General features: G+C 32.9%; 1 protein-coding gene across 2 annotated transcripts in view; it reads right to left on the bottom strand.

The window, feature by feature from the left end:
• Positions 1–4,406: 4,406 nt before the first annotated feature.
• The window catches only part of LOC145668529 (uncharacterized), a 46,262-nt gene continuing 31,874 nt past the window's right edge, over positions 4,407–18,794 (bottom strand). For both annotated transcript variants that reach the window (XM_081736508.1, XM_081736509.1), the window contains exons 3-5: positions 18,494–18,736; positions 12,243–12,369; positions 4,407–4,697 (exon numbers count right to left, since the gene is read on the bottom strand). In XM_081736508.1, the coding sequence (XP_081592634.1) occupies positions 4,644–4,697; positions 12,243–12,369; positions 18,494–18,736 (424 nt within the window). In that variant the 3' untranslated portion in view covers positions 4,407–4,643. The remainder of the gene's footprint in view (positions 4,698–12,242; positions 12,370–18,493; positions 18,737–18,794) is intronic.

The following is an 18,794-nucleotide window of genomic DNA, read 5'->3' as shown; positions in this document are numbered from 1 at the left end:
AAAAATTTTTGATCAGCTTATTTACAATTATCTTTATAGTTCTGTTGAACATTCTATTATACCTGAACAGTATGGCTTTTTAAAGGGTAAATCAACTGAACTAAATTTGAATAAATTTCTGACCTTGGTTTCTCCTGTTGTATATAAACGTGGTCAAGTTGATACTATTTATTTTGATTTTGCTAAAGCCTTCAATAAAATATCCCATCATAAGCTTCTTAATAAACTTCATTTCTTTGAAATTTCCAAATCCTTGATTCACTGGTTCGCTTCTTACTTGTTTGATCGTAAATTCGTAGTTAGATATATGGGTTCTAAGTCATCTGTTTTCAAGATTTCTTCGGGTGTTCCTCAAGGATCCAATTTGGGTCCATTATTATTTTTAATATATGTGAATGATATTGGTAATTATTTGAAATGTCCTCTTTTACTGTACGCTGATGATCTCAAGTTATTTTCTGAAATAACTTGTAATCAGGATCACCTTAAATTACAAGCTGATATTACCTCAGTTTACCAATGGTCTGTACAAAATTTACTTCCATTAAACATGAATAAAACAAAAAGTATAGCGTTCTCCAGGAAAACGAATATATCGTATTTTTCTTATTCAATAAATCAGTATAGAATACAACCTGTTTCAATTAACAAAGATTTAGGTGTTATGATTGATTCTAAATTACTTTTTGACCATCATGTTTCAACCATGGTTTCCAAGGCTAGAAGGAATCTGGGACTCATCAAATGGGCTGCTAGAGATTTTAAGGATATTACAACTTGCAAAATTTTATATTGTGCATATGTACGTTCCCACTTGGAATTTGCTAGCTTGATTTGGAACCGTAACCTCATTAGTATTACTCAAGTTTTGGAGTCAGTCCAGATTTCCTTCCTGGCCTGGTTAAAATATAAATTTAAACTATATGATCTGCCCAATAGGGTGATTCTCGCTAGATTGGATTTACTTGCTCTCGAAGTTCGTCGTAATTTAAGGCAAATTAAATTTATTCATGATATAATACATGCGAAACTGAACTTAATTGAATATTTGTTTATTAAAGTTCCCTTGTATAAATCTAGGCTTTACCGTCCTATATTGTGTAATAGTAATTTAGTTGGTTCGCCATTATTTATTTGTGTTGACAACATAAACAAAAAGTCACTCAAAATTGATTTTTTTGATTCGAATTTTTTGGCGCTTAGAAAACAGTTTTTGGATTGTTATATTTAATTAAAATACCTAATTTAACCCTTTTTTGTATATTGTCTATTGAATTTTCTTTTTTTTACCCATATGGTGTTCATGTGTTTTAATTTTTAAAAAAATTTGTTTATTTCATAATCTACTTATGTAAATTTTTAGTAATACATCTTACTTGATTGAATCTTTATTGAAATGAGGATATGTTTGTAATTTTATTTTGTAATTTAGTTTGAATTAAACTTGTGTTAATGTCTTTTCCTTTGCTTTTCTTGATTGTCATGATTTCATGTATTTTAATTTTTTTTGTTTTGTTGTATTTTTTCCTGTAATATTCTATTGTATATAATTGTATATATGACCATTATGGCTTCGGCTGTGGTCGCAATTTCTCATAATAAATAAATAAATAAATAAATAAATAAATTATTATTATTATTATTATTATTATTATTATTATAGAATACCAAGTATTAACAGACTGTGCGATGGTTTCGTAAATACGAGAGTTTTCTTTGCTTTTAAACGTACCACATAATTAGGAGTCATTTCCAAGGAGATAACAAATGCTTTTTACGAAACCACTTCATCATTAACTTATCTTGTGAATCAGAATCGGAGACAAAAGTTGCATTTGTACAGTACAACTAAGAAATTAGAATAATTTTTAATTTTAATAAAATAGCCTTTAAAACATCTAATTTCGTACTTTTATCAAAATTATAGTATTTTAAAATAATAATAATAATAATAATAATAATATTGCCGAATTGCTGCTCATTCCATTCTAGTGATTAATTGTGAAGTAGTTACTTAAAAGTATGACGCATATATAAAACCGTTCTTTCCCGATTTCCAGGTTCAAACTAAAATGTGGATTCTAAAATTAACTCACAAACTGAAGCTACTTGCAGGAGTTTTAACTAAATTAAATTTTATTTTTCCTCTTTATTACTTATAGAATGCTTTGAGGAAGTAGGAACTCATATAAATGGAAGATCTGTCTTGTCTAGAAAGCTACCTGTATGCTAATCCGCACAACCTGATTGACACATAATAAATTCTTTTACATTACATGCCTGTTCTAAATAGAGTTACGTCGTTGTTACATTGCAAGTAAAACTTAATATTTTGGAATCCATATGACACAATATATGAAAGCATACAGTATCTACTGAAGCGTATTGAGTGATTATATTAAGAATATGAGAAATATTGATTTAATAATATGAAATAATAATCAGGCATGATCATATTTAGATTATGAATGGGGGTTTCCAGTGCATTGTTGTTTACTACATAGATGACAACAGTATTGTTATTTCTGCTTTCAGGCTTGAATCTTATTTTGCTTCTATGTCTCACTTCATGCATGATCTTTCAGTTGTAGCTAGAATGTATCGATCACGAACATTCTTTATATGACTTATTTCAACGTATTCTGTTTTAATGTAGTTATAACATATGTAAATATTTAGATTGCTAATGTGAGAGATTTCATTTGCCAGCCACATCGTCGTACTTACCTGTAACCTTTATCGGTCTTTTAAAGTACGCTGCGATATTATCGCGACGTCATCCCGGGACACTTTTCTCTCACTTCAAGGCAGTTCGTTTACTCGGATTAGTTGTTGCATCAGCCTATTAAGGTCAGCAAGAAATGGAGTAGAATATGGCTTTAGTAGAGATAGTCCCGGGTTCGATTACTGGTGAGGAAACACGAAAAGCTAATTACACAATCATTCACTTTCATTAATTATCCGTTTCCTTTAGCCTTACGGGCATAACCATTGGACATTAGACTAACAATAATAATTAGTACAGTTATTATTATTATTATTATTATTATTTACAATTTTGATATTGTTATTGATATTTAGCAGACTGTAGCGTATATGAAACTCAAAAATGGAATCTGAGTTTTACGTCCCACGCTTATGCCGGTTGGGATAAAGGAGACGGTGATGATTAGAAATGAATGAAGTGGTGGGATGAAGAAAGTGGGAGAAAAAGGGGGAACCCACGCACACGGTGTTTGTCCACCACAATATGAAACTCAAGTTTGGATGGTGGTGATCATTGGACTTCTATATTTATCCTTGGGATAATATAAAGTTTTTGTATTAATTCTCCCAGAAGGAATACGTGAACTGTTCAATGCTTAATTTGTAAGACTTTAGAGAGAGCGGCTAACATTTTGAGCACCCTGGCTGGTTATGTTGCAACATATGAATGAAAAAAAATTCTAAAAAAGTTTAAAAAAAAACTAAAACTGACAATCCAAGGATATGTCTATTCCTAATGTACAGTCAGTGGATCATAAGTCCCACCGCTTTTATTACAAACTTCAGTGAATATTTAGGAATTGTGTTTCTTTCATATTATTAGTCTATTATTTCAAAAATTGTATCTTTATGGGATGATATCTGTTTCGGAAGAGCGTTCTAGTAGTAGTGGAATACAAAATAAAATTATTTTAGTATCGTGAAAAAAAAAAATATCAAGATTTCAAGTTCTCTTGAAGAACGGTTTTGGTGAACTTAGTGAAGAAATAGAACAAGAAAAAGACGGGATTGGAAACTCCTGTCATCCCAGTGACAATCAATGAAGTAATTTTCCAGGGATTTAATACATGTAAGGATTGAAGACCATAAAAGTTCACACGTAAATATACAACAAACCCTTCTCTGCCTCTCACATATACAAAAGCAATGTTAAACAAATTACTCCACATGTGTATGAATATTATAATCTTCAACATTCCTAGATTCCTATCGAAAGAGTTTCCCGTGTTAATTTTTTGAACAAAAATTCAGATTAATAATATTCAAAACTACGATGTTCATATCGAGTTAAATATTAAACAAGTAGATATTTAAGTCTACTACTTCATGCATTTGCCCTTCTGAAATTGTTTTCTGTATTAATATTTCAAATTGATAAAAAAAAATCGAAAAAACTGCATTTTGTAAAATTTTTCCAGTTCCGGCGTTGAACAGATTTTGTTTAAAACATGTTTCATTTAAAAAAAAATGAAATTGCGTACAAAAATTTAGAGAGAAATTTACTTACTAGCACAATTAACTTAAGTAGGTTTCCGTTGAGACATATCGGTTTATGATCCATTCTCAGATCCAAAGAAGTCAATATGTATCATTATCTTAAGGTGCACATTTCTTCAAGGAAATAAAAGCCAAGTAACAAATAGCCTCCATGTTTTTTTTTTACTACACTTCTAAATTCTACTACAAACTGTACAAAAATATATTACAAAAAATAAATAAATTATTGCACAATTATACCCGTCATGTACTTGTTTTCTTGTGCCCCATTATAACTATAAAACACAATTAACAAAACAGGAACATCTCATAAAAATTGGTCTTTAAGAAATTGCCTTGTGATTTCCATAATTGAGTTGCCTTTTGAAGTACGAAAATTCTTAAAACCTCTGATACAGATAACCTAACCGCTGTCTAGTAAATTGGTAGCCATCCTGAAAAAAAAAAAAAAATTATTTGTAAATGTAATTTAAATTGACTATTACCATGCGCTAATGACAATTTGTAGTCTAATTCTCTTTAGTAGTTGATATTGAGCAGCATTATCTAATTAACTTTTCTTTCCTAATCAAGATTCTAGCGGCTTTCCCCTTTATTTATTTCCACAGAACAGTATAGTTTACAATTAGTTCGAAATGTGAATGAACCCCTATAGTTCCCACAAACATTATATTTTTATAGTTTGTTTTAATGTAAAAGGAATCCTATATTGAGATTATTGTTAGAAGTGGGATTTCGAAAAATAAACAACTTCTGAATGCTTTTGAAAATTTGAAAACTTTTTAATAAAAGAAAATGGAGCATATCGATTCTATTTATAAAAATATTTTTAAAATATTATTTTTATTTTAATCGTAATTTGTATTCTACCAGAAAAGCAAATATAATGCTTTCTGTGAGAGGAAAAATAACTTACCAACTTGTATCAAACATTTCGTTGGAACATTATTTACGTAAAACAGTTGAATAATTTCGATTATTAACTTATTACACTTGAATAACACAGAAATAAAAAGTTGCTGCTTGTTAAATTGCATTACACCAGTGAAAACTTCGTTGTTCGTACGCAAAATAGATGTAAAATTATTTTAAACCTCCTCAGACCAGAATCTCCATAGGTCCCCAGATCATCATCCATGGGGGATATGGACGCCCAACCCAACGAACTTTTCCTGTGTTAGGGCTGTCATCCGACTATGGGACCACACTGTATAACCCACCTTTTATGTGGATGTAGCAGATAGTAAAGTTTGGAAGCGATTTTGCTGAAAGTGGTCTACTCAAAATTAACTCAACTCTCATTGGTTCGTTAAGCACTGATTGTTAATTTATAGTTTACGTTCAGAATGATTCTCTTTGGCCTTATTTGCCAGAACGTTTAACGTCGATTTTCACGAATTGCTTTTTGGGTTTCAAGCTTAGCCTTTTGAGTTTCATAGTATAATGAGGGATATCTAACGACGTAATTGGTTCTTCAATATATCATTGGCATCTCGTGAGGTTCCCATACTAGATATTAAGTTCACCGCTACTAAAAATTTTCAATTGTTTTTAAAGAGTAACTAATGCTGTTAACAAACTACCTAAACCTCAAAGAAACGCAACATTTCAATATACTATGATATTTAATGGAACTTTTCTATTTTATTAATTTACTAAACCTCTATATACATTCAAATTCTGTCTTCACAAATTCCTTTTGTTTTCATAGTTACTGAAAGACACAGAGCAAGCATTACTATTCAGGTCTGTAGCCAGGGAGGAGGTACAAAAGCGCGGAGTGTCCGCCCTAAATTATGTTTTGTCCCCTTTAAAACAGAAAGTTATGGGGAATTTTAAAATTAAAGCAAAATTTGACAAGATATTCTTGCAATTTTATGTTATAACTAGCATCGATTAGCCGCTTCGCTGGGTTAAAATTAAAATTTAAATGCACAACTCCTTATCTCATGTGTTCGGTACCCGTGAAATATGCTGGTTTCATTTTTAGTGGCATCAATTTAAATGGAATCGTAAAGATCCGAGTTCATCTCAACGACCCCGAAAATTATGGATTCGACACTAATATCGGTTATTTTCGATCATCTGTAATATATATATATATATATATATATATATATATATATATATATATATATATATATATATATATATATATATATATATAGGGGAGAGGGGGGACATTGGTACACGGGGCACATAAGTACAAGGTTGATATTTTTCCACTGTGAAAAGGTAAATTGACAACAGTTTGGTGTTGACAACATTGGTGACAAACGAACACGGTGAAGCACAGTTGATGGATGGTCACAACGTTCTTTTCTCTATGCAGAAGAAAACTTGATTTCTTAGAGCAAAAGTAAGTTTTCACTTATGTTTTTGTACGCTTATTTATTATAAGCACTGGATTTTTGAAAACTTACGTATGGTGTATGAAAGTGTAATTCTTTATCATTTCATTTATGTTGAATTGCCCTGCGTGGAGTTATTTTTCAGTTATAGGAATTAATGATCCTGAAGTTCGGTTGGGGCACATTAGTACACATGCATGTAGGGTGGATTGGTACGGACCAATGTGCCCCCACTGCTCTGTATCAATCTACCCCTTGTAATTATAAAGAGGTAGACTACTATTTGTGCATTTCCCATGTATTACAGTTTTCATTGTGATTAACATCAAGTAGAAAAATGTTACTAATAATATAAGCTCCCTCTTGTGTGATCGCTTGATTCTATAATCAAAGCATAAAAATAAATTAACCAAAATAATATGGAAAACTTTCATATTATTATATTTTCGACTTTCCGGAACTATAGGCAGCCGATATACAAAAACTTTTGAATGGAAAATTGTTTAACCATGTAGGAGCCATGATAGCAAAAATGTGAAGATTCTTCCACCCAGGTCATAACATGCGAGTGATTTTAATAGGCACATGTCTAACAAAATCAACCTCAAATATATATTTGTACATGGACGCTAAAAGCCAGCGTATAGTAAGCGTCATTTTATTCGAATTTCAGTAACCTATTTGAAAATTATTAGGCGAAGTTCTTGAAACTTTAATATTATAAAGGTAACCTAGGAAGTTCTGTCGCTTTTTGTGGAGGTGTGTGTTCAATTGACCCTCACAGCGTGAGTTGAATGCGAATGTGAAGGTCAGCTGTTGGTGTGGATATACCAACATAATTACTACCTGATTGTGGCAGTTCAGTTAGCCAGTGGTTAGGTTAGGTTAGGTTGGGTTAGGTTAGGCAAGACTAATGTAGGTGGTGATGAAAATTTTACCTTCCTGAAGGATGATTTCCAGTCGGCAAACGGCCACTTTCCGACGGCGGCAAGAGGTCGGATGCCGCCTGTGGGAGAATCGGGAAGCCGACATCGAAAAGAGGTCCTTTCGAGCAATCGGCAAACAGCAGAAAAGGTACATAAAATGCTCCGGCGCCGCCGTCGAATAGTTGCCTTGCCGAATAGTCGGCGAACAGTCAGAAATAAGCATTAAATGCTCCGGCACCGCCGTCGGAAAATTGCCTTGCCGGCAAACACCCGTAAAGGCCCAGCAAATGTGTCGGCGCCGCCATCAAAAGGAGGCCTTGCCGAGCAGTTAACAAACAGCCGTAAAGGCTCAGTAAATGCGCCGGGGCCGCAGTCGAAAAGAGGCCGGCATAAGGGGTCGGCAGAGGGTAGGAAAGAGGCCTTTCCGACTGTTTTGCCGACTCTGACAGTTGGCAACAGTCGGCAACTTTGATCAAGTAGATCGTTGTGCCGCCGCGGACGGGTGCCGGCTGCCTACCGGCGGCCTGCCACCGTCGACGGCGGCAATCTCTCTTGCCGACCGCCACTCCCTGATGGGGTTGAATTACTAAAGATTCTTTCAAATCTTCACATTCTTTTTATGAAACATGTTTTTATTTTGCATTTTTGCTGCTGTAGGTCCTTAAATCTATTGTTAAAATAGTTGAGGTTGTGGAAGTTTAATTGAATATTATATCAAAATATTTCATGGAAAAATAAAACAAAAAATCACTTTATACTATCAAAAAGTTTGTGTGAGATTTCATTTTGCTCGTACCAATCAGCCTCCACATGGGGAAGATTGGTACAAATTGCAGACCTTTCCTAAAATGTAATTTACTCCAGGTAGGGCATTAGTAGAAACAATGTTGTACTGTAAATTGTAAATGTAGCTACAGAATTACTGTTTAAGTAGTAAAAAAAAAATCATGTTTCTCAAGCTCATGTCCCCCTCTCCCTTATATATCCCTCCCCTCCCCGAAGTTCTACCGTGAAAGCGATATGATAAAAACCACCCGAGGTGCGAACCTCATTTATATTGAAAATTTGATTCAGAGAAATCGGTCAGGCGGTTTAAGAGATTAAAAGTCAGAAACATAGTTACTTTTAATTTTATAATATAGATATTAGCCAAATTAAATTAAATTTAATCCATTTTACTCATTTTTGCGTAAAACAATAGGTTTTTGTGATAGATTATAAGTTCTGGAACTAATTAAAACGTAGTCTACTCATTAAATGTTCAATGATAAGACTCAAGATAAAATATATTTAAACATGATTTTCCGAAGATTGTCTTCGTTTACCTTTTATTTTTCACAAAATTCCTTCTATATAATTGAGAATACATCCACTATTAATGGCTTCTTTCCGTATTATATCAGAACTATAGAAAAACATGTTTATACATGTTTGTCCATAAAATTAAATGTTTAGGTCTGGCAATAAAGAAAAATGATATCATACGATACGGACTGTTGTCCATATCAACATATATATATTTATGTATGTTATAAGATACACCGATTACGTTCTATTATCTTCTCACATTCTAAGAATTTCAAACTCAAAAATGAAATGAAATGAAATCTTTAAGTTTTACGTTCCACGGTTATGTCGGTTAGGCTAAAGGAGACGGCGAGGATGAGAAATGAATGAAATAGTGGAATGAAACGGGAGAACCTCGAGAAAACCCACGAGCACGGTGTTTGTCCACCACAAAGTCCACACGGCGCAAGGTGGGATCGAATGGTCGTTTAAATGGGGACCAAGCACTAGTCCTAAACGGCACAAGACCTAAAAATAAATTCTTGTGGCGCTACCATCGTGTCCGTGCCAAGAATACTGTCAATCTGTTAGTTAAAATTTTAGATTACTGTTTCATATTACAGAACCAGATTCTAGCTTAGTTCTTATAAGTAAGTTGTATAAATACATATTCTATCGTTCTGAAATAATAAATAAATAAATAAATAAAACCCATTGTTCTTTCTTGATGTTTGCATGATAGCATTTGTATGGTGACAAAATATTAACAACCTATCAAAAGTGATTCCCAGATCTTTCATAATGTCTTTATTTCTATTCCCACACCATTGACCTCGTGTAGTAACATAATGTTGTGTTTTAGTTATATACGTCATAAATTTTGCTTTCTTTGTGATGATTAAAAATAAATTATTTTTACACATATATTTATCATATTCAACTCTTTCCGTAGCAAATAGTTATCATACTCGTAATGAACTACTCTTACTCGTTATCATTATTAACAATAGTTTTAGTATTACTAACATAGCTGTTACCGTTGGAACTATTATTATTATTAGGCTATTATTATTATTATTATTATTATTATTATTATTAATAATAATAATAATAATAATAATAATAATAATAATAATAATAATAATAATAATAATAATAATAATAATAATAATAATAATAATAATAATATATTTCAGATATGCTACATTTTTGAGACTTGAGCTTTGATTGTACGTAAAGTTAAAATCAAAGGTTATGTCACAGACGGCAAATGATGGCTTAACATCCAAAACAAACTCTTGGCCCCCCAAGTGGGGGTTGGTCTATGTTTAATAATTACAGCAAATTAATAATATTTATAATAGAATGTGAAAGAAACACTTTTAAAAAAATTAAACTACTCCAACATGTTAAAATAATTAAGAGAAACTAATTAAACATCCACTTTGTATTCCGATTTGCTTAACTGGACGAACCCAGGCCTAAAGAAATAGAATTTTCTGCCCAAATCTCATAAGCAGTGGGAGATTTTAATACTACAGAAATTGACCCTCCTTCCCTCTTAGAAATGTAATTTTCAAGACGCTGAAACATATATTTTATTAATTTTAGTTAAAAGTTAAAATACCGAGTTTCACGCATTCAGCTTAAGCAAATCCTTCCTTAATTTATTTACATATTTTCTGAATAAGTAATGAGGAATTCGAACATTAAAGGAAGTGCACCCTTTGTTCTTTCCCTTTTATGTATTGAATTTTCAGTTTTTTGTTTGTTTGTTTGTTTTACAGTAGAAAGTTTATATGCCAAGTTTCATTTTACTAGCTTCAGAGATTTACGAGATACACTACTCTCTAAAAGAAAAGTCTTACCGCACCCTTCTTACGATATGTATTTCCAAAAATTCTTTCTTATATCCTGCTTTCGTAAGAAAATAATTTTATAAAATTAAAATTTAACGACTCTACTTGTAGTAGTATGCCTAGAAAGTCACTCATATTAATTCTTTTATATAAGAGTACAGAAGATATAAACAGTCTAACAAATGGACTTCCATGAACAGTTTCTGGTTTCTTATGACTACCTTATTCGTACATTTCCCACAAGTTGTAGTTTTAAATTCACGCACTGTCAAGACTCAGGTTTCAGAAAGGTAACAAACAGAAAATAATAATAATAATAATAATAATAATAATAATAATAATAATAATAATAATAATAATAATAATAAATGTATTTATGTGCGTGTGTAACATGTATATATTTATTGTCTTATTGAAGCTTTCATAATTTGGAAATATACCTTTGGTTTCCTTTTAATATGTTAAAAAGCCTATTTCCCTAGAAATGTTTGCAGTCTACACCCCTAAATTGCAATGTATTGGTTTCTTCAAACGTATTGCGTTGCATATTACATTAGTAATATAGCGTTATTTGTTTTTTCTCTGGCTTATACATATCAACTCTATTAAAACACTGTGAAATATAGTAACTGTCTGCGTTCTTAATATATGTAGTCGGTATTTAATGTTCACTTGTGAAATATCTAGTGGGGTTTTGTCCTAATTAAGCAAATTTTGGTGAGCTTTTGTCCTACCTTTGGAAAGTTAGAGTGGGCTTTCCTCCTACTCTTAATAAAATACACTCCATAGAGTACATATATATTGAAATTCTGAATGCTTGCTTGGCTTCAGAAAAGTCTGGTAAAATATGCTTTTTAAACATTTTTATTTAATTCTTTCTTCGGAATTTGTCATTGGATTCTCGTATCTCCAGTTGAAAGAAACGAATTTCCTAATCAATTATATAATTAATTCTTAGAATGAAATAGGTTATATTATGTAATTCATGTATAACTGCAGAACATATAATAATAATAATAATAATAATAATAATAATAATAATAATAATAATAATAATAATAATAATAATAATAATAATAATAATAATAATAATATTACAAATATAGTTGTTACCGTTGGAATTAGCTACATTCGTAACATTATTGCCAACTAGTTACTGCATTGTCGCAATTTCGTGTGGTGGTGGTGAATTTCAGAACTAAAGCAAGTGAAAAAGGCACAAGACCTAAAAATCATTTCGCGCCACTAGTCCTAAATGGCACAAAACCTAAAATGTAGGTCTAGTTCCTATATACCTATTTTTAGGACATACGGCGTTTAGTACTTATGAATTTTGCCCATTTAAATTTTATTTTTTAGTTTTCGAGTAAAGTTGAGAAGAAAGTTCAATATTCTCATGCAATGCAATGTTATTATTATTATTATTATTATTATTATTATTATTATTATTATTATAATAAAATTTAGAAACCTCATGGAAAAAATATTGTAATACATCTCTTTGCTAGAAAGAATAAAATTAATTCAAAAAGTAAATGGTATAAAAAGAAATTCACCTGTACTAGTGATGGTAATGACAGCCAAAATTCAAGATTTGGAATGGTTTCAATGCCTGTAGCCCCACGACAAAACTTGTTGTACAGGTAACCCTCCAAGAAATAGAAGATTACGCCGGAGAAAAACCTGGAAATACAAACACCGAAAAATATCAATATCAATCTCTCTCTCTCTCTCTATCTCTATATCTATCTATCGATATATATATATATATATATATATATATATATATATATATATATATATATATAGATAGATAGATAGATAGATAGATAGATAGATAGATAGATAGATAGATAGATAGATAGATAGATAGATAGATAGATAGATAGATAGATATAGATATAATCAGGATATTTCAATTCATTGCTAACATTCATAGTGTATCAGTAATGTTTTCTATTTATTCCCGTTTCCTATAGGGAAAAAAGGACAAAACATAATTGTTATGGTTTATTATAACTATGTCCGTCACTACAAGTAGTAGCACTACGATCATATATTCAAGAATTGAAGCAACAATGAACATTGAAAATGTTAGAAATATATACATATATAATCAACAGTAATATCTTTTTAATTTGTGCAGCTATTACATTTCTTATATGGTTCAGTTATGTTTGAAAAATTAAATAATAAAATTATGTCCGTGAACCTGGCAACACCCACATCGCCACTAATTTTAAAATTTACGCCAAAAGTTAGTGCCTAATTAGTACTGGCGACCTATAATGTTAAAAACATTAGTGCTGTTAGACAAAGGTCAAAAAACAAAAAAGATTCGGGGAGGGGCTAGGTTCACGCAAGCCTCACCCACTCAACCCACTGAGATGAAACCTATACACAAAATTAGTGTTAAATTAGCGCTGATCATACTGCATAATAAGAAAATTAGTGCCATTATAAGAAGGTCAAATATATTCGAAAATCTAATATGGTGTCATCATCGAAGAAAACAATCGATTCTCATTTTTATACTACACATAGCACTAATTTTCTTTCTATGCTGTATTGTTACCACTAATTTAGCACAGATTTTGGGCATAGTTTACCAAATTAGTGCTATTACACAACCGCGGAAACGGAACTAATGTTTCCTTTATTGCTTGCAGTGGTGGTGCAGAGTTATATGTCACGAAACTCTCATATGAAATACATGGGGAATTTTTCATTACGTCAAATTCCCATTACATTCGAAAGCACGAATTTCCTCTCCTTTTGCAATTGTTAGTGAATCGTAAGTGTTTCTTAATGCACCAACACCTAACGTTAATGCTTCATTAGTATAGGTGCTACAAATAAAATATGTTTGAACGCTATGGTGAACTTGGTACCCTCACTTCAAGTACTAACGAAAAAATTAGTGGCATTCGTTAGTGCTTCAAGAAAACACTAACAGTTTCAATAATGTTTCACTATTAGTGTAGTTATGGCCAATTAAAAGTCACGAAACTCACATAAGAAATTTTGGGAGAATTTTTGATTCCATCAATTTCCGCCAAATTCAAAAGCACTAATGATCACTTCTAATGCAATAGTTAGTGCATCCTTAGTACTTCTTAGTGCACCAACCACTAACGCTAGTGCTTCATTCGTGTAGGTGTTAAAGTAAAATATCTTTGGAGGTCTGCTTGAATTTACCCCCACTTCAAGCACTAACGAAAAAATTAGTGATATCCGTTAGTGTATCGATAGTGCTTCCATTAAACACTAACAGCTTGTATGGAATTTGATATTTCTGAAGTTGGCTCCCATCAAAAATTTTGATTAAATCCCAAAATATGGTAGCACTAACGTTAGTGCTTAGTGCGTTTAAGTGTATTAACGATGCACTAAGAATTGCCCTTAACCTCATATTTTTACATCAATTTGTGTGGAATTTGATATTTTTGAAATTGGGCCTTCACCAAAACTCTTCAATAACTCATAAACTCTGATAGGACTAACATTAGTGCTTAGTGCGTTTTAGTGCACTAATGATGTAATAAGTTTGGTGAAAATGTCAGCATAGCCCCTCACAAAAGTGTTCAATATCTCGTAAACTCTGGTGGCACTAACGTTAGTGCTTGGTGCAGTAACCTGCACTTTCGATGCAATAACGATGTGCGACGTTTGTTGTAATTTGGAAGGTGGGGGGGGGGGAAACTTTAGACACGTCACATAGAAAGAATATTAGTGCTATGTATACACTTGCCTGAAGTTGGCCCCCACCTCTCCCAAATTACACCAAACGTCGTACATCGTTAGTGCACTTAAACGCACTAAAGTTAGTGCTTAGCACCGAGATAGTGAATCGTAAGTGCACTAACAATGTACGACATTTGATGTAATCTGTAGAGGTGAGGTGCAACTTCAAACACGTCGCACAGAAAGACAATTATTGCTGTGTGTACACGTGCTTGAAGCTGGCCCCCACCTCTCCTACGTTACACCGAACGTCGCACATCGTTGTGCATCATTGGTGAACGTAAGTGCTATCATAGTTTACGAGTTATTGGAGATTTTTAGTGGGGGACAACTTCAGAAATATCTAAATCTATACAAATTGACGTAGAAACATGGGGTTAACGACAAATCGTTAGTGCACTTTAACACACTAAGCACTAACGTTAGTGCTACCATAGTTTGGGATTTATTCAAGGTTTTTGGTGGGGCCAACTTCAGAAATATCAAACTGCATACAAGCTGTTAGTGTTTTCTAGAAGAACTAATGATGCACTAACGAATGACACTAATTTTTTCCTTAGTGCTTGAAGTGGGGGCAAGTTCAAGCAGACTTTCAAACACATTTTACTTTTAGCACCTACACTAATGAAGCACTAACGTTAGGCATTGGTGCACTAACAAGCGCTAATACTGCACTAACAATCTAACGATTGCACTAGAAGAGATCATGAGTGCTTTTAAATTTGGCGGAAATTTGATGTATTGAGAAATTCCTCATAAATTTCTTGTAAACACTAAGGAAACTATTTTTTTCTAAAAGCACTAACGATGAACTAACGAATGGCACTAATTTTTGCGTTAGTGCTTACAGTTGGGCTAAGTTCATACTATAGTGGTGCACTAAGAAGCACTAACGATGCACTAACGAATGACACTAATATTTTCGTTAGTGCTTGAAGTGGCTGTAGCAGCGAGAAATTGCCCCACAAAAGGTTTTTCCTTGTAACACCTTCACTAATGAAGCACTAACGACGTCTCCACTTAACGCACTAACGATAAATTTAGTATCAATCGCCAGTGCATCGTTAATGCTTTCAGTGCATTAACGCCAAACGTTAGTGCTTCATTAGTATAGAAGCTACAAATAAAAACCTTTTGTGGTGCCAACTTCACGCTGCCCCTGCCACTTCAAGTACTAACAAAAAAGTGTGTGTCATTTGTTAGTGTCATTTGTTAGAGCTTCCTAGTTACCGACACCTAACGTTAGTGCTCCATTAGTGTACGCCCTACAAGTAGAAAAACATTTGGGGGCCAGCATGAACTTGGCTCCCATTTTAAGCACTAACGAAAAGTGTCATTCGTTCATGCATCGTTAGTGCTTCTAGAAAAAAACATTGTTTTGTAAATGCTTAACTATTGACGTAGATATTTCTAATTACATGTCACGAACCTTCCATAAGAAATTCATGGGGAAGTTTTCATTGCGTTAAATTTACGCCAAAATCAAAAGCACTGATGATCCCTTCTAGTCCAATTGCTAGTACATCGCTAGTGCTTCTTAGTGCACCAACACCTACCGTTCTTGCTTTATTAATGTAGGTGCTACAAGTAAAAAAAAAAATCTTTGGGGACAGCGTTAACTTGGCGCCTCAACTTCAAGCAATAACGGAAATATTAGTGTCGTTTGTGGAACAGCACTAATTTTGTAAACTATGCCAAAAATTAGTGCTAAATTAGTGTTGATGATACCGCATAGAAAGAAAATTAGTGCTATGTATATTATCATAAAAATGACTATCGATTGTTTTCTTTGATGATGTCACCATATTAGATTTTCGAATATATTTGGCCTTCTTATAATGGCACTAATTTTCTTTTTATGTGATATCGTCAGCACTAATTTAACACTAACTTTGTATATAGGTTTCATCTCAATCGGTTGAGTGGGTGGGGCTAGATTCACGATAGCCCCAGCCACATCCTTGTATTTTACGTTTGTGTAACAGCACAAATTTTGAAAATTGTGCCAAAAATTAGTGCTGACGATACCGTATAGAAAGAAAATCAGTGCTATGTATAGTATCATAAAAATGAGAATCGATTGTTTTCTTTGATGCCGTCATTGAACATTTTCGAATATATTTTGGCCTTCTTATAATAGCACTAATTTTCTTTTTATGCGGTATCGACAGCACTAATTTAACACTTTGTGTATAGGTTTCATCTTAATCGATTGAGTAGGTGGGGCTAGCGTGAACCTAGCCCCATCCAGAATCTTTTTTGTTTTTTGAGGTCTGTGTAACGGCACATTTTTTTTTAATGTTACAAGTCGTCAGCACTAATTGGGAACTAATTTTTGGAATATGTTTTAAAATTAGTGTCGGTGTGGGTGGGGCCAGGTTCACTGACATAATAAAATTTACCCAACATGATTTTCTTCCAAAAGTTGCTACACCTTTAGCACCTTAACCAGGGGTGCCCACAGAGGGAGGCTATGACGCAAACTGCGTCATTGAAATATTTGGGGGGTCAAAAATCTATATAAATATGTTTGAGGGGGTGTAAAAATTAATCGAAAAGATTTTTTCATGGAAGAACACCTACGGATAGACAATTGGGGGGGTGCGTCATGGACATAAGGGGGGGGGCACCACTGCCTTAACAGTTTTAGTTAGCAAGATTATCTGAACTTAGTGTTACTTTTCGTGGTTGGTAATGTAAGTTGTGGCTGTTATCATATGTTGTTATAAACAGAGATTCACGGTGGCTCAGTGGTAAAGCGTCTATCTCTGGTGAGTGGGGAAACTGGTTCGATCCAAGCCCAAGTACGCTTGTGTAGGACAACATCGTGTCCGTCAGTGGCTTTTCTCTGGGTAGTCCCGTTTTCACACAATTCTCATTCCATCTAAAATTTGTGTTATAAAATATTGCATGAAGTACTCTTAAAATAAAAAAAAAAAGAAATAAGTTCCGTATATGAACTGTTAAAACATGCATCAGAATACGTTCCTGCACAAACTGAATACAAAAGATGAAAGAAACTTAAGATATATTTGTAATACATAGAACTACTATAATGGAGTAGATTTTTACTAGAAGAGACAACAGTTTTTATTAGACACGCACACGCTATTTATTTGCTACTGTTTTGTAATACTTATTTTGAAACAAAAAAGCTCGTGAATCAATGTTGTGTGTATGCGTGTTTAGTGAGTAAAATTCTGTTTTTGGATCAAAATATCAGGGCCTTGCCGTGGAAAATCAGCGCCCGGGGCGAGAGTATACGACGGCGCCCCCATACATATATTCCAAGCAATTTTTCCTATCTGTTTTCCTTTTTTCTCCCGAATTTTTCGCCCCCATACTTCCGCGCCCGAGGCCGTCGCCCCGTTCCCCCCCACCGCACCACCCTGCAAAAGATCCAACATATTTCAATCAAAATTTTCGTGTACGCCTTATATTTGGAGAATTACACATAGTATAATCAAACCCAAATTATTACTTAATTCAGTATAATGTGGTTATTCCGTTAAAAAAATATTTAGGGACAGTTAAAAAATGTGGTCCCTGATCCAAAAACTAATTATTGACCAAGATCGCAACCTTTTGATCCATTTTTTTTAGAACCATTCCTAAAATTCTTGTATATGGTTAAATCAATCATAAATGTATAAAGTATTTTATGTTAATGATACAGATTAACAGGAATGTCACCGACTAGGCTATATGTTTACGTCAACGATAATAATAAAATTATATATTTTATTTTATTTGTCTAAATATATATGTGATAACCTCAGTGAGAGCTTGACTTGTTCTTTATTATGTTAAAAATAAATAAATAAGGAAACTGTTCGAATTAAGATTTTGAATTGCAAAAACCATTTTTGCATTTTGTAGAATTTTAATTAGAAAATGCAAAAAGGAAATTTAACCCATATTCTTGTGTATGAAACGAATATCAGGATGCAGCATTATAAGCTTTAGTAATTATTACATACCTCATATTATTTATTTAATATATTGTATTGAAGTGTCATTTAACTTATTAGTTACTATTAAATTTATAAAAATAAATACTCACAAGATAACAAGAATACTTCCTATCGATAATTCATCCGTAAATGGCTCCTCTGTGGGTGGAGTAGTTGGTACTATTGCTGTAGTTGTAGTTACAGGTTGCAATGGTCCTTTATCATCACAAGAATCCACACACGAGCAAACACTCGTTAAATTGAATTCGTAAATGCCGGGACTTGTTAAGCCTAAAGCTTTGAGGGAAGTGTTGACTGCATATTTGTCACAAACCAAATTAACTATAGATGAACTAGAAAATAAATAAAAAAAAATTGTGATTTACGATACATTGTAAAAACTTTACAATC

The sequence above is a fragment of the Thermobia domestica genome, chromosome 13, assembly GCF_964235325.1.
Source record: "Thermobia domestica chromosome 13, izTheDome1.hap1.1, whole genome shotgun sequence".
In the NCBI taxonomy this organism is placed as follows: Eukaryota; Metazoa; Arthropoda; class Insecta; order Zygentoma; family Lepismatidae; genus Thermobia; species Thermobia domestica.
The sequence above is the reverse complement of the archived record's forward strand: the minus strand, read 5'-3'. Positions and strand labels throughout refer to the sequence as shown.